A 16346-nucleotide genomic window follows, 5' to 3' on the forward strand; every position below is an offset into this window, starting at 1 on the left:
AAATTAGGTAACAGCAAGTGGAAGGTGAAAAAGTTATAAGACTATCTAGGATGTTGAGTGCAGAAATAACAAAATCTGGGAATTTGAATTTTGATTGTGAATTTTTAAAATTTTAATTCTCTTTGTTTAGTCAGTCAGAATGTTAATATTTTCTCCATTTTGACTAGCCACTATTGAAAGCAGCAGTATGCTTCATGAACTATTGGTTTTGTCATGTCAGCAAAATCCTAAAACTTTTGCTTTTTACATTCCTCTTTAGATGTGTTGTTTTAGGATCCATTTCAGTATATTGTTTAAAATGTTTCCATCTTTTAACATGAGTTTTATCACACAAGATTTTTCAGTGAAGATGGCCCTGGGGATTGAGAACTTCCAATTTTACAAATAGAAAAAACTAGAGGCTAGGTAACTTGGCTGAAATATTAGAATCAGGATTAGACTCCTTGTATGCTAGTCCCTGATGGCGCTATGTTGCATCCTCTCTCTTGTAATTTGATGTTTCAGGGTAATGAGTAACTTCTGTTTGGAGAAGCTTATCAGAGATAATGAGTATTTATGGTAGATTCTCCTTTTGTATCTGATTGTCTTCACTTTTTGTGTTTCTAAGTTCTCAGAGAAGTCAGATGGACACAATAAAGACCAAAGGCTGGGGGGAAGAGCAAAGTCATGGAGGCAGAACAACTCAGTTTGTTCCAAAACAATGTGAGTTTTAGCCCTATTTTAACATATAGAACTTAGTTCGTGTGCATATGAAATTGAAAAATAACATACGAGTGAAAGATGGTATACCAGACTTTAAAACTTTATCAGACCCCAAGGCATTGACTGGGGTTTATCCAAGACCAGTAGTTTAGTAAAAAAGTTATTTCAGGAAGAAGCAGATTTACAAATTACCTCCTTGGTTGTTATTCCTAGCTTCTATACAGTAGTAGTACATATTTTGTTAGCCTAAAATTAATTTCTTTATATTTCTGATATTAATTTCCTTGTATTTCTCCACTTGTCCACTAAATGACACTAGGTGATAGCTTACCAAATGAGCAGATATCAGTTAATTTACACTAAAGATTATATTTAAGAAAGCGATTTATGCGTTTTTAAGCGACTTGATAACATAAGAGCTAGTGTCTTTGAATTTCATTCTAACATTTCAGCATAAGTTAATGTTTTGATACTTTGGAAACTATGTTGAAATTCTAGCTATATGATTGATTCATAAAGGAAACACTTAATTTTTTCTTTACCATCCTCACAGATAGAATTCTTGACACAAGGGGACCTCTATGTTCAGTGAGGAGTGAAAAGAGGTACATGGTTCAGTTCATTCTAAGTTTTCTTTTGACATTATTTTCTTACTTTGTGAGCTACATTTATGAGTAACCACGCCTGAGAAATTGTGAACTCTCCTCAGCTCTGGTAGCTGGTCAATATATATGGGGACATACCGTGTTTCCCCGAAAAGAATACCTAGCTGGACAATCAGCTCTAATGCGTCTTTTGGAGCAAAAATTAATATAAGACACGGTATTATATTAATTATATTGTATTATATTTTATATTATATTATATTATATTATAATGTTATACTGGGTATTATATTATATTACATTATATTATATAAGACCCAGTCTTATTTTACTATAAGACCGGGTTTTATATTAATGTTTGCTCCAAAAGATGCATTAGAGGTGATGGTCCGGCTAGGTCTTATTTTCGGGGAAACACGGTAGGTAGCTTTTGTGTCAGATGCTCACCCTGACTTGGGAGGGTGCCTTTCTCTCCTAGGCATTAGGGATTGGGAGATGAAGGTGCCGCTTATGTACGAATATGGGTGTGATGGGCAGCTCTAGTATATAAACAGAAACGTATCTCTATGTGCCTTAGGATTTTGGATGATGGTTCATTTACGGCAGAGTTGGGGAAAGTATGGGCCAAATCTGGTCTGCCTGCCTGTTTCTGTAGGTAAAGTTGTATTGGAACACAGTCATGCTCATTCATTTATATACTGTTTATGGCTGCTTTTAAATTACAATAGAGTTGAGAAGATACCGCAAAATGGTTAAGACCTTCAAGGCCTAAAATACTTACTATCTGATCCTTTTCAGAAAAATTTTGCTGACCTCTGGTTTAGAGGACTATATAAACTCAAGGCAATTTTTGTTTGCAAATTATTAAATCTTATTTCTAAAACTAGTCTAACATGTACCAAGTTAAAAACATCCAGTCTGTAATCTCTATATTTTTTTCCTCAGGTGTTCAAAGGGGAAAATTTCTGATACAGAGAAGACAGTTGGAATCAGACTTGACAATGAAGGTGTAAGTAGAAACACTAGTTGAATTTTGTATCTTTTTGCTCTTTCACCTCACTTAGTATTAAAATTTTGGTGCCCATGAAAAATAAGAAAGATGATACACGTTACTTTTAATTCTAATTCCATTGGTTTCTTTGAAAAAGCAGCAGGCATTGAAGATATATACAACTTTAGCTTCCTTTTGATTTGCTGGATTTTTATCTGTGTGCGGTAGCTACCTTTCTTTATAAGAGAGACCAATTTGCCTCCATCTCATCCCTCATCTGTGTTGCCTGGCTTCTTTCAGAGAATTTTTAAAAACCATACATCTCTAGAAAAGATAATGTTTAGGATTTTATTTTCAGAGTCAAGATTTCAGATTTACTTGAAAATACTATCAATTTTATGCTTAATTGGATTTACTTTTTCTATATAGGTATCTGAATAAAAAGTGTTCCAGTGATCTCCATAGTAATACCAGCATTTTTAATAATAGTGGCAAACACTCCATATCCAAAAGAAATATATTCGTAAATTAAATGCAAACTTGAAGTTTTAGATTATTTCACATTTTAGATACATACAAATACCAAAGTTTAGTTACAGCTTTGTGTTAAGTACAGTATCAGTTTGATCAGCTTTCTTTTTTCCCATTAGATCTCTTCATAAGAATTAGTCTTAAGCCACGGTTTTACATCATTAGTCTTAAAATACTCCCTCTCTAATGTTCCCCATTCCCATGATTCAGAGTGAAGCCTTTGTGTTTAATTATCATTTATGACCTGTGGAACAAAAACTGAAAGAAGAAGGCAACTAAGCCTGAGGGAGGACGGGGTGGGGGTGGGGGTGGTAATTTATTACCAGGCTGCAGACTATATCCTGCCACTGTCCTTGCTGAACCCTGCAGGCTTTGCTGTCTACAACCATAGGGAAGGGCCAGCAGCTATGGTTTCCTAGGATTGGCAGTTAGCTACCGTGAAGAGAGTAATAGCTAGGTGTGTTGAGAGTGTGGTTCTTGTCCAAAGCTCTATTTCTAAATATATTTCCTAATTTTAAAATAGTTTACCTACTGAATTAAATTCAGCATTAAGTGTTTCAAACGGTCATGATAAGGAAAGATCTTATCCAAGTTTCTGGGATACTGGCAGAATTCTACTCGTTGACCTTAATGGTGGTTACATAGGTGTTAATTTTGCAAAAATTAAGTGATACATTAATGTTTTGTGCATTTTTCTATATTACGTAAGTTTTAAAAAAGAAGAAACAGCAAGTTTACTTAGTATAAGGATAGTGGTTCTGAGTGATGGGACTATGGGGCATATATTTTGCTGTTTTAAAACTTTGAAATATCTTTTAACTATGTTATTTTTAATTAAAATAAGAAAACCAAAAATACTTTTCTTGCTTCCTTCAGGGAAAATGATAAGTGTTCTGTTTCATGGTTTAATGGACATGTCCCGTGAGCCTTAGGTTTTGAACAATTTTTGGTCCCTTTGCAGGGATAGGCAAATATGCTATATCTATTCATTTGGGGATTTGTTAATTCTCTTTTCTTTCAAGATAATGGCACTGTTTCATATTTCATGTTATTATGTATGCTTATATGTGCAAGTATGAAACATTTAACTAGAATATAGAACTGTTTTGATTAGAGGAGGGTACACCAGCTGGAGCCTGACCTATCCGAAGAAGTGTCAGCCCGACTCCGCCTGGGCAGTGGAAGCAATGGCTTACTCAGGAGGAAAATGTCCATACTTGAGACAAAAGAAAAAAATTGCTCAGGCAAAGAAAAGGATAAAAGGACGGATGATCTCCTTGAACTTACAGAGGTATTATTTCTTGTGTTGATCAGAATAAGAGATATGTTTTTAAATAACCTCAGTTATTCAAGACTGAATGACTGTTCCGAGGAGTTTCTCCAGGCTAGGGGTGAATATATGAAGACAGTCAGGTCTAAGGGCTGTTTAGGCAGTGGATATATTGATCATTACTGAGCTGTGAAGGTGGCCTAAGGCATCAGATTGATGTTCAACACATGTGAGTAGACATAATTCTCACATATCTCGGAATATAAGGGGTTCTTAGTAGAATCTTTTTCTAACCTTAAAGTATTTTGGGTTATAGAGTGTGGTTTGGCATTAGGATTGAGTTAATTGCAGTTTTCTTTTAAGGGATAATGGTTTACTAAAATGTTTCTTTCATTGATTATTGCATTTAAAAATAGTGAAAACTTATAGAAAACGAGGAAATGAAGGTAGTTAAAAATTCTCATGTTAAAGGTGAGCCCACATCTTGGCTCCTTGTCAATTGTTGTCTTAGTAGGTGGTAGTCAGTCCTTTTCAGGGAGTATCTCTTGAGCACTTACTGTGTGCTGGGCCTGCAGGTGGAGAGAGAAAGCCATAAAATTGCCAAATTGCGTGCAGTGGCGGGAAGTGGTATTAACAGGTGTTTGGCTGAAATAATCTCTGTTGGGATTATAGATTCAGTCTTTTAGCTTAAATATGCGTTTATTTGCATAATTCTTTAGAATAATGAAGCCATCTATTCAGAAGGACTCAGTTGCTAGACTGCTGCCTAATTTTCCAGTTTCTGTCTGTTTGCTGACTCTCCTCGTGTCAAAAATGGATAGTATGATCTCTTAGTTGTCCTAATTTTATTACTTTGATGTACTTAAATAAACGTTTAGGAGGGAAATAAGGAAAGTTCTGAAGATTCTTTTATAGAATTGTGGAAGGAGCAAAGGTAGGAAGTTAGACACTCCTAAGTTCAGAATCTTGGCTCTGCCATTTGATAATTTATGAGTTTGAGCGTGTAACCAGAATTCTCTGAGTGTTACCTGCTCTGTGAAATGAATATATTTTCCCTGCAAGCAGGGATTCATGATATGCTTCAAGTAGCTGCTACAATGCTTGGCTCATAGTGCTGCCTACATGGTAGTGGGATAATTAAGACTATACTTTAACTGTAAGTATTATTACCAAAGTATTATTTCCAGAAGCTGGTAATTCAACTAACATCTTTTATAACCATTAGTAAGACTGCTTTGTAGTCTAAGTTTATATCTTTCCATACTTCAATTTAGTAGGTCTTTGATAGTATATTTTTCTCAAGGGTGAGGTATTACAGAGGTGAAATTTGCTTTTTTAGTCTCAGACTTTTAAGTATCTGATAGTGGTTCTATATTAAAGTAGCAACCTCTGGACTTTCTAATTCAGGACATGGAAAAGGAAATCAGTAATGCCCTAGGTCATGGCCCACAGGATGAGATCCTAAGTAGTGCTTTCAAATTACGAATCACTCGAGGAGATATCCAGACCTTGAAGAACTATCACTGGCTTAATGATGAAGTAAGTTGTCTTTTATCCCTCCTTTTATTATCATTATGCTTAACCATTTACTCTCCATAACCAAAGTGATAGCTACCCAATTATAAGGAGTTGGTAAAGCAGCTTTTAAAAAAACATCTAAAACAAAAACATCTTGAACCATAGAAAGATGGTTAATTCTGATTGTTTGCTGCCTTTAATTAGCAATGTTTCCCTCTTCTGCATCTGTGTTTCATTTCATCCAAGACTTCATTTGCTAGTTTTCAGTGACACTTTTATAAACCCTGGGTGCACTGATAAATGGAAGGAATAGCAATGACACTTTATTTTAGATGAATTCTTATAGGAGCCATTTTATTTTGTCAATAATAGAGGGGTATATTGATCACTATGTGTACATGATGTATTTTTTCTTTATTTCATTTGAGTGATAACTGCAAAAATTTGCCTAATTGTCATCTTGTAGCCTTATATACTTAGCTAAAGCTAGCTTTTAGTTCTTGCCAATTTTCCAGTTGGTCCTTTACTCAACTGCTCAGTCCCTGCATTTTCTCTCTTGCGTTCCTTCCTCTTCCCCCCCATGACTAGTGGCATATAAACACATTCTTGTAAAACTAGGATGTTTTGTTTCACATTATAAATGTTTATCATGTAAAATTTAGAAAATACAGGAAAAGAAAAAGAACACTATTACCATTAAAAAAGTAACAAAATATTAATGTTTTGGTATCTTTTTTTCCAGTTAATATTTTTAAATTGAGATATAATTTATATATAGTAAAATTCACTTCCAGTTGATATTTCTGCATATTCTTGGAGTGATGCAGTTACAATACACCTTTTCATTATTGCAGACTTTCTCTTTGAGTCCCTTCTCTTGGTCCTCTTACTTCTACACCTCAAAAGCACAATTTTATTCTTTCTTAATCCTTCCCAGTTTGCACTGATCATTTTTTATTTTCCATTTTCTGCTATAGACAGTCGTTTTATCCCCTTCCCTTCTTATCTTGTAATTCATCCTAATTTAGTTAGGTTAGACATTTAGTTTTGATAATGTATTTACCATGTTCTGATGTTTACTCTCTTGGTATTACAGGTCATTAATTTTTACATGAATCTTCTTGTGGAAAGAAATAAAAAACAAGGCTATCCAGCACTTCATGCATTCAGTACATTCTTCTATCCCAAACTAAAGTCTGGGGGTTACCAAGCAGTGAAAAGATGGACCAAAGGGGTCAATCTCTTTGAACAGGAACTTATTCTGGTGCCTATTCATCGGAAGGTACATTGGAGCCTGGTGGTGAGTTGAGAGAGGGTTAATTGTTGGAATTTGGATAACGACAATTTTCTTAAATAATGAAGGCTACCCTTTTCTTTTCTGTTCAGTGAAAGTCCGGTAGCATAAGTTAAAGGCATACTCCACAGAGTCTCTTCTTAGTTCTTGAGTTGAACAACTTGGAAAGATAGAAGACAGTTGCTGTAGCTGAGGGGCTTTCATTTTTAACAGGAAAGTTCTAGTGCACAAAGGTTATTTATTAGTTTTGTTTACAAGTTGGTACAGGTTAGTTGTAAAAAAGTAAAGGTATAAAGAAAAAAAAATCTCATCACACTGAGAGGACCACTAATGTTTTGGGGATTAAGTTTCTAAGCCTTTCTGTAGGAATAGAAGTATATAATTATATAGAAATGAAGCTCATATCATCTGTGATGTTTTCAAAAAAGTGTGTCTTAGAAATGCATTCATGTTGGTATTGATTTTTTTTAAAGGTGCTTTTCTTTTTAGAAATAAAATTCTCACTCCTGTTATGGTTGTTCTGGATGTTGCATTTTTCCATTATAGGTGATAGACCTAAGAAAAAAGTGTCTTAAATATCTGGATTCTATGGGACAAAAGGGCCACAGGATCTGTGAGATTCTCCTGTAAGTAAAGGCTAAACCACTTCATTGTTGTCTCATTAGGCCTTTCTTAGGTGCTCTACCTTTTCGCTAATCATAGGAGGCTCTGGTGGGTGGAGTCTAATGGATAGTGAAGGCTGCCTTCCCAGTTGTTCAGGACTTGACTTGAATCCATCTTTTGGTCTAAAAATAACCTTATATCTGATCTTAATTGAGAAGTCTGTAGCATCATTGAAAACAAGTTTGTCATGTGTTACAATGTAAGATGTATCTTATTAGAATCCTGTGATTTGAATTAGATTTCTTTGGGATTGATACATTATTCTGAATGTTCTAAAGAACTGTTAGCTGGGGAGTATTATTCCTCTATATTCTTAAACCTACTCATGTCTCTGTGCTTTCCATGATAGTTGAGTTTATCTCATAGAAACCCAGAGGTAATTTTTAAAGCATATGGTTTGTAGGCAACTATTTCAAATAGGAATTGCTAAAAACCTGCCTTTAAAGCATAGCACTTATTAGTTATGTCAAGTGGTGACATGCATTTCATAGTGAGGAAGCAAATCAGTAAGACAAGTCTATTTTGAACCTTTGCTGCTCCCTGGAAACAAATGCAGGTTCCTGGTTTTAATTTTAGTAAGGATACTAAGAGAATTTTAATAAGGATACTTTAGTACAGAACTTGTTAAATGAATGATAGGAAGAAAAGTTAACAATAATTAGTTCAGTTCTCTTTTTCAATATTGTTTTTATTTCTGGGTGTTTATCTTAAATAAAAGGCATAGAGAAGAAAGTTTTTAAAGTCATAAGATACACAAAATTGTTTATAAAGCAGTTATTTCCCTCTGCTCTTTTGTGTTTAAGATATATAGAAAATGTGCACACATACATATGTATGTACATAGATATACATAATATTATCACATGCATAGAAATGTTCTCATTGGAATTAGGCAGCAAAGTTTTATATGCTGCTTATAACAGGATACAAAAAAATGGTTTTTTTTTCTTTTTTGTTAAGTCTGAAGAGTTCAGCTCCTGTGGGTATCTGAGGCCCACTCCCTTTCCTTATACCCCTAATCTAGCTTTTCTCATCTTTTTTTCATTACTTCCCCACCACACACCTCCCCAAGAAAAAATTAATTTCTCCATTACAAGAGAAAATAGTGCTAAGGAATAAGACTTTTTGTTTGTTGGGTTGAGCTTTAAAGGTCTACAAACCATTGAAATACCTAAGATTTTTGCCTTCCAATGACCAGTTTTCAACCCCCTGGGGGCGATATTGCCTCTCCCATTGTGGGCATGTGCCCAGGTCACGCTGGTTTACCTTCTGTGCAGATTGGAATGAGAACTGAGATGCGTGGGTTAAATTTGATAACCCTCTGGAGAGTTGGATAAACTTAATGCTTAACTATGTATCTCCTACATTCTCTTATATAACCATAATGCCATATCACACTTCAGAAAATTAGTGATCAGTAATATATAACACGTGGTTCATGTTCTGATTTCCTCAGGTATCTTTTATAGTCTTTTTCTCCTAATCCAGGAAGCCAGTCCAGGGTTCAAGCATGCACTTAATGTCTTTAGTCTCCTTTACTTTAGAGTAGTCTTCCTGCCTTTTTTTGTTTTTCGTGGCAGTGGTTTTTCTTCCTTTTCTAAGAGTCTTGTTTTAGTTCTGTTTTTAAGTGAGAAAAAGTAAGTTATAAAATGAAGTACTTTTTTAATAGAATAAAATGTATATTTTACAAATTGTATAGGGGTGGAGTAGAGAACTAAGGGACTACATAGCAAACTATTAATAGCAATTCTGGAGTGGTTATTATGGGGTCTTTTGTGTTTTGTATTTTATATGTTTTAATTTTTTTAAATAAGCATGTACAATTTTTATAAGCAGGAAAAAAACATTAAATTTAAAATCCAAAAGCTAATGGAGATGGATTTGAGAATAGCATATCTGTTAAATATCACAGTCCTTTGTTATGATAATACTAAATCTCCACAGGGATCCATCAATATATTCCCTCTTTGTCGTTTTTTTTTTTTTTTTTTAGTCAGTATTTACAGGATGAAAGTAAGACCAAAAGAAATCTTGATCTGAATCTTTTAGAGTGGACGCACTACAGCATGAAGCCACACGTAAGTGATGGTCATCTGTATTTCAAATACTTTGTTGCATTTACTGTCTGAGGCATGTTATTTAGTCTTGACTTCCTTCCTTCCTGCCTTCACACACTCATCCATAGGCGTGTATTCTCCTGAAGTATACATATTAACAATGATCTACTTCTATCTAAATCTTTTAATCGGGATGTTTGCTTCTTAGCCTTTATCTTCTCGCTTAAATTGTAAATGTTAAGTATAGCTAGCATGTCTCTTAGAGAATTGAAAAAGAACTCAATAAATTGAAGCCAACTACTTGTCTTGATTGACCCTAATAAAAATGTGAAGTTCTTGTTCAAAACTTATCTGGTAATTGTATGTATGTAGGTCTTTAGGGCCCCATGCCACCAGGTCCTCAAGAGTCAAGCATACTGTTTGTGAATGTGCTTTGGGTCTTGCCAGATTTGAATTTCATTCAGGGTTTAAAAATGCATACATCTTCTGAGTCCTAATGGCTTCTTCTTAAAGTAAGCTACATGAATTTATTTTTAGCCGTAACCAGTGTATGACTCAACTATCTATCCAGAAGCATTTTCATTTTTAAGTTGAATAATTAGAAAGGTAAGCTTTGAAATTTCCTGAGGAGAGCACACATATAAGAAGAGTCTATTAATGTTCTGGGAAATAGAATAAAGAAAACAAATGCTCTTCATTTTGTATGTTGGAGTCTATAGTTCTCTCCACTCTGTGAGACATGCTGGGCTCAGGAGAAAAGTGAGAGTTACCTACCATATGTGTGGGTTGTGTGCATGTTTAAATAGTCTTTTTTCACAATAATCATCTGTATTTGTTTGAATAAAAATTGAGCTGTTGTCATCTAGTGTATTTTCCAGCAGTGGAATCAGACCCTCTTATCCCCTTATAATCTTGTGCTCATAAGTGCCAGCCAGAGTGTGTAAGAGGCTGGCCAAAATTCCTGAAGCTGGGCCTGGGGCCTGTGTGAGTTTACCTCACATGGGTTTGGAATCCACTGACTTTGGCTAATGATATCCTTTTGCCTCAGGACCAAACTGAGCAATCAAGGCATGATTTCCTGATTGGTTAAAGCCTATCAAGGGACTTTTTTTCTTCCTCCTGCTTGAAACTATGGGGGTCCAAAGCAGTAGTCTTATTTTGCTGGCTAGTGAAGAGAAGTTTAACTGCCATATTGAAGTAGGTTAGTTGTCTTGCAAGCCTGTTTTTTATTGAGCCACATTTAGCCCTTTTCAAAATTTATAAATGTTTCTGAAATAATTCTGACTAGAATTTCTGTTCCTGATAATAAACCTTTTTTTCAGTTTGGGTTCTTTGTATGAGAACTGAGAGATGGAAATCTCACTTTGCTTTTCTATTTCCTTCTGAAAAACGTTTTCTATGGGGTCACATAGTGTATATCATAGTTAGGGTTTTTATACCACATAAAGACTGTGTGTGTGTGTGTGTGTGTGTGTGTGTGTGTGTAGTACCACATGTAATATTTGCCTTTATAACATTGTTTATCCAGAGTACTATTTAGAAAAAGTCAAAGGAGTTTGTATTGATGACGTTTTGCCCCTTCTTCCCCTTTTTTTTTGTAATTTCAGGAGATTCCTCAACAGTTGAATGGAAGTGATTGTGGAATGTTTACTTGTAAATATGCAGATTATATCTCTAGGGACAAACCTATCGCATTTACTCAGGTGAGTGAAGACCCTTCCTCATTCACTTAAACTTGTTTCTAAGCTTAGAACACACATTCCCAGTGCCTGGCACACAGTAAGATCTTAATAATGGTAGCTGAGCTCCTGTTATTATTGCCGTATACCTTGGCCATCGCCCCACGCTTGGCTAGCGTCAGGGATTGTCACTGCATCTGCTCTTAAGTTTATCCTAGTCTTTGGTGACCACTGGGACAATTTGCATATCTCTGAAATCCAGTGTTCACTGGTTCTGATATTTTTAGCCAAAGAAGGGGGCATGTCAGAATATGTGACAGCACGGGGAAATCAGGCCTTGTGAGAACTTGAATCACAGGTTTAAGATCTAACTATGAGTACTGCTTTTCTCTTCTGTTTTCCTTATTTAGTTCTCCACAGCTCTGCATTTGAGTGAAAATTCAAATACATTGGGAACTCTTGAGAATTTATGTTTCTCATTGTGGATTCTCAACCGTTTTACAACTGAGGACAACCCCCTTAAAAAAATAATTTTCTTAAACCTCTTTTTGATAGATGTTGTCTACCAGTGTATACTTATAGAATAGTAGGACTGATAACCCCATTCCAAGCTTTGGAGCAACATAAAATAACTATGGCTCCCATGCTAAATTAATATAATTCCAGTCTAAAATAAAGGCACTTATTATTGGTTAGTTTCTGCAGTTTTACTAAGAATAAATTTGCAGTTTTTTACTATATCTTTTGATATAGTAATTTATGTAATCCATGTATTAAGTAATTTATGAATCCATGTATTAAGACTTTTTTAGGCTCCTCCAGATAGGAAATCACTAGTTTATATATAGTTAAGTGGTGTATTCAGCTATTTATCCTGAGACACCAGGAGTAAGTACCTCAAGGGTGTAAACTGATTTCATCAAAAGAGGAAGGACTAGGGGAGTTATACGTGATGTTGGATTTGTCTTCCATGTTGCTGCTTTGAGAATTGGCCCATGGAGTGATTATCAGTTAAAACAGAATAACATTAAGCAAAGCCTCATTCTTCAATGCTTCTAAATAACAAGGGGTTATTTGTTTTCTGAACCTATTGACATGCGATTTAAAGGCGGGAAGGTGCTATTTTAACAGTATTGGCAATGTCTAACATTTGGTAGAGCAGAAAGAAATTTGTGGATTTGGTTGTTTATTTAAATGGAGTTCATGTTTGTCTCATAAAAAAGCAGAATATGTTAATTTCAGAATGTTTTGAAAATACACTAAGTAGAAATGTTACTGGTTGTGCCACTGCCTGTATATGCCCATTTTTGTTATGCAGTTGTTGGACTCTATTGTATAATTCTGCATCCTGCTTTGAATTTCCTTAACAAGGAAGTGATTATGATACATATGATAAGCATTACAAACCTCTTTTTTTATGGCTTAGTAAGTCTGTAAAAAAAGTCAAGATTTACATAAAGGACGTGTACATCGTACTTTATTTGCATGGTTACACCTAAAGGTTGTTGACACTACACGTTCATGTGTAATGTAAGTGTTGTTTGTGTATTCTTTGCAGCACCAGATGCCTCTCTTCCGGAAGAAGATGGTGTGGGAAATCCTTCATCAGCAGTTGCTGTGAGAATGCCCCGCCCAGTCCCTCAGCTGCTGGTGGTTCTTTCACAGACAGACGTTTCCATATACCTCATGCATTGTGGGTTAAAAAGTCCCTGCATCACTTCTGTTCTCTCACAGGTACCGAGCTGTCAGAAGTGCATGAAGGCCTCTCCCTGCACCCTAGTCATGACTTGCTATGCGGAGGGCTGCTTGCAACCCTGTTTGTAAGGCTGTGCCTGCTCAGAGCCCCGGACTCTTCAACCCACGCAAGAACAAACGCTAATTAATACTTTTTTTACAAGAGGTTTTTTTTTTTTCCCTATGAATGTGGGAAATGCAGGATTTATTCTATGATTTGTGTTGTTTTTTTTGGTGTGTTTGTTCACGTGTATTCATTCGCGCACTCATTTGCAAACATAATGGGCAGTGGCTGTTTTCTGCTGCTCATTTACAGTTAACTCTGAATTACTTGTTTGAACTATTTATTTCTGAAAAGAATGTTAATCAAGCTGCCACTCCCTGCTGAAGATCAGGAGGGAAATCAGTGGGGGGGGGGAAAGGAAGTGTTAATTAACTTCTCTAACGCTGGAGCAGTAACTGCCAACTTGAAGCTGGAGGTCTTTTTTTTGAGGCTTGAACATGCTGGGAGAAGCGCTGTGGTGTGGGCTTCGATCGCCTTTCAGAGGAAGTCTGACACGACAGCACTGGCAAGGTGTTATGGAAAAGTGGAACTGTGGCCAAGGAACTTGACTATCCATGCATCCTCAGAAGACAGTCGTGGTCATCTTAAAGAGACTTCCCTTTCTGGAAATGAGTTGACTTGGCTACTCTTGAAACTGGATTTGATGTAACTGTAAACCCTAAATCTTCCTTTTCATCCCAGATCTGGTTGAGTATGAACCTCAGAATTGTTAAGGGCTGGCCTGAGCGGTTTATTTCAAAATATACTATTCAATTTAAAGATATTTTTCCTCAAACTTTTTTTTTCTATATAGAAAGCCAAAATTAAGTTTTGTATTCATTAGGATTTACACCCCCCCCATTCCACCCCTACTGAATTTTGTGGAAGAGAATTTAGTACTTGGCTCTGAGGTTACCAGTTGTACAGTAATCTATTTTGCATATGAAAGTTTGTATTTAACTTTTTTGTTCATTAAAAACCTTACAGTGGTTATGCATTTTTAATTTCAGAAAGTTTAGAGTTAGTCAGAACGTATTTTGCAAGATCTAGTGCCTAGTGTTGCTTTTCCGATGTAATAAAAGGTTGCCTGGCAGAACCTGAAAAGTATATGCTGAAATGATTTCTAACCCTTTCCCTACTTAAACCTCCCAGACTTGTCCTGGTACACAAAAGCAAGAGGTAAAACCAGAGAAACGGGACATGTGTTAGCTGTGAGTCAACATGTCTGCCACCTAGGGGCCATACTATTGCAGCCAGTCCTCCTGGAGACAGAAAAGTCTGGGGTAGGACCTGGGGCCTGTGATGCAGGCTGAAACTGCTGTGCCTACTTGACAGCCAAAGCAGAGAACGTGTGCTTTGGTGATGATTAAAAGGCCGGTTGTGCTGCGTCTCCCTGAAGCTTAGGTGCTTCTTCCTGCAGCATCTGTTCCTTTCCTGAGGCTGCTGGAGTGGTGCCAGTGAGTACTGGGATCAGGCAGCTGGCACAGCCAAAAAAGAGATTTACTGGGTCAGCATTATGTTCAAAACCTGGTCCCCACTTTGCACTAGTAGGTTTCACCTGAGAATGTAGTACCTTGGTTAAGATTTGTTCCATGTGGCATAAATCCTGCTAGGAATGGCTATTTGTATTCTACCCAAATGTGTGAGGCCGGGGATGTTTTTCTGTTACATTGTAAGTACGTGAGGGGCTAAGCAGAGCAGCTTTCACTGAGCTTTCCATTCGGATAGCTCCTCATCAACTCCCAGGAGGACATAATGAAATGGGTAAGAACAGAGAGTTAAGTTAGAGAATGGCATTCTACTTAACCCCCACTTCCTGAATTCGTATGAGATGTCACAGGCCATGCTTCTCTAGGCACTGATGTGTTTCTCTTGGTGTAGAGAAACTTGTTGGTAATAGAATTTTTATATCTAAACAGTTTATGAGAAAAGCAGTCAGGTGATAAAAACAGCTATTGATTTTATCAGTAGCAAATTATCAACATTAAAACCAGTGAGATTATGTGTTTTATCATACTTGTAGTTTAGGAGTCTGAAAAAAGGTGGAGTAAACCATTGTTCTTTATAGTAGGCAATCTCTCCTAAAGATTGAGAAAGATGTAAAAAACAAAACACACAAAAAAAACTGTTGGTGAGCAAATGTCTTTCTCGTGTTTGACCTTGTACCAGAGCTGGGACGTGGGTGGGAGGGAAACAGACTCGGGGCCTGTGGAAGATGTTCTGGAGAGCCCCGTATTCTACCTCAGTTAGGCTATTAGGTCTTCACCTCTGCAACCCTAAGCACAAGTTGGGGAATGCCGTGTTGAATGGTGAGTGTTTGTCTGCACTGTGAGGAGTTGCTTGGTGCTGGGACCAAGGTGCAGGTGTGGGGAGAACGTGTCGGAGACACACTGAACCTCTGATACAAATAAACACGGTAGAGAAATTTACGTTTGTAGTAAGTTTAGTACTATCGTTAAACTACATTGTCAAAATTGGCTTTTGGGAACCTAATTTCTTTTTGATAGTTTCTTTGAGAAAACCTCTGAGTACCCAGTTTTCAAACAAACTTTTGGTACTTGTTTGTATGTTAGGGATCAAGCTGGCTGTATTGCTCTGATACTTTTTTTCTTTAAATTTACCTAATATATACAAAGAAAGGGTTTGGGTGTTTGAAATAGGTGTTGACTTTATCTACCAATAAATTCATCTCTTTAATTCAATGGCTTTCAACGTTTTTTGATTGCAACTTATAGTAATAAATATATTTTATATTGTGACCAATAACACAGACATATATATTATGTGAGTATATATGGGCACAAATGTTTTACAAAAACATTACTTTGCTACCTTCTGAGTTTATTTCGGTTTTTTTAAAAAATGTGGGTGGTGACCTGCAAGTTGATTTCTCAACCCACTGGTGGATAGAAATCCAGTTTGAAAAACACCTCTCTAAATGAAGTGACAGCAAGATGCAAATTATGTTTAAAACTATAATGCTTGAGACTACAAAAATATAACTGTGGAGCTGTTTTGAGATAAATCAATCTAAATCTACGAAAACAGGCCAGAAGCTTTCAGCTCGTCATTGGAAATACGTGGCGTAAACAACCGTTCTTCAGGTTTTTACATTGATATTTCCTAAAATATGTTAAGTAAAAGTCCTGTTACTTCTATGTAGGAAGAAAAACAAAGGGTTCTGTGGCCCAATGTGTGCTGTATGATGCTTAGCAAACGTAACAAATTAATGTCGTAATCTAGCATTTCTGAAAACTTG

General features: G+C 36.2%; 1 protein-coding gene across 3 annotated transcripts in view; it reads left to right on the forward strand.

Moving 5' to 3' along the window:
• The window catches only part of SENP2 (SUMO specific peptidase 2), a 29044-nt gene extending 14861 nt beyond the window's left edge, over positions 1 to 14183 (forward strand). For 2 of the 3 annotated variants that reach the window (XM_074329028.2, XM_019735839.3), the window contains exons 8-17: positions 608 to 702; positions 1256 to 1307; positions 2253 to 2316; positions 3944 to 4120; positions 5507 to 5638; positions 6714 to 6917; positions 7458 to 7537; positions 9568 to 9652; positions 11239 to 11334; positions 12869 to 14183. In XM_074329028.2, coding sequence (XP_074185129.2) covers positions 608 to 702; positions 1256 to 1307; positions 2253 to 2316; positions 3944 to 4120; positions 5507 to 5638; positions 6714 to 6917; positions 7458 to 7537; positions 9568 to 9652; positions 11239 to 11334; positions 12869 to 12931 — 1048 coding nt within the window. In that variant the 3' untranslated portion in view covers positions 12932 to 14183. The remainder of the gene's footprint in view (positions 1 to 607; positions 703 to 1255; positions 1308 to 2252; positions 2317 to 3943; positions 4121 to 5506; positions 5639 to 6713; positions 6918 to 7457; positions 7538 to 9567; positions 9653 to 11238; positions 11335 to 12868) is intronic. The other variant, XM_074329025.2, reaches the window with a different exon arrangement.
• Positions 14184 to 16346: the final 2163 nt, after the last annotated feature.

The sequence above is a fragment of the Rhinolophus sinicus genome, chromosome 17 (assembly GCF_057876585.1).
Source record: "Rhinolophus sinicus isolate RSI-liver-muscle chromosome 17, RSI-T2T, whole genome shotgun sequence".
Lineage (NCBI taxonomy): Eukaryota > Metazoa > Chordata > Mammalia > Chiroptera > Rhinolophidae > Rhinolophus > Rhinolophus sinicus.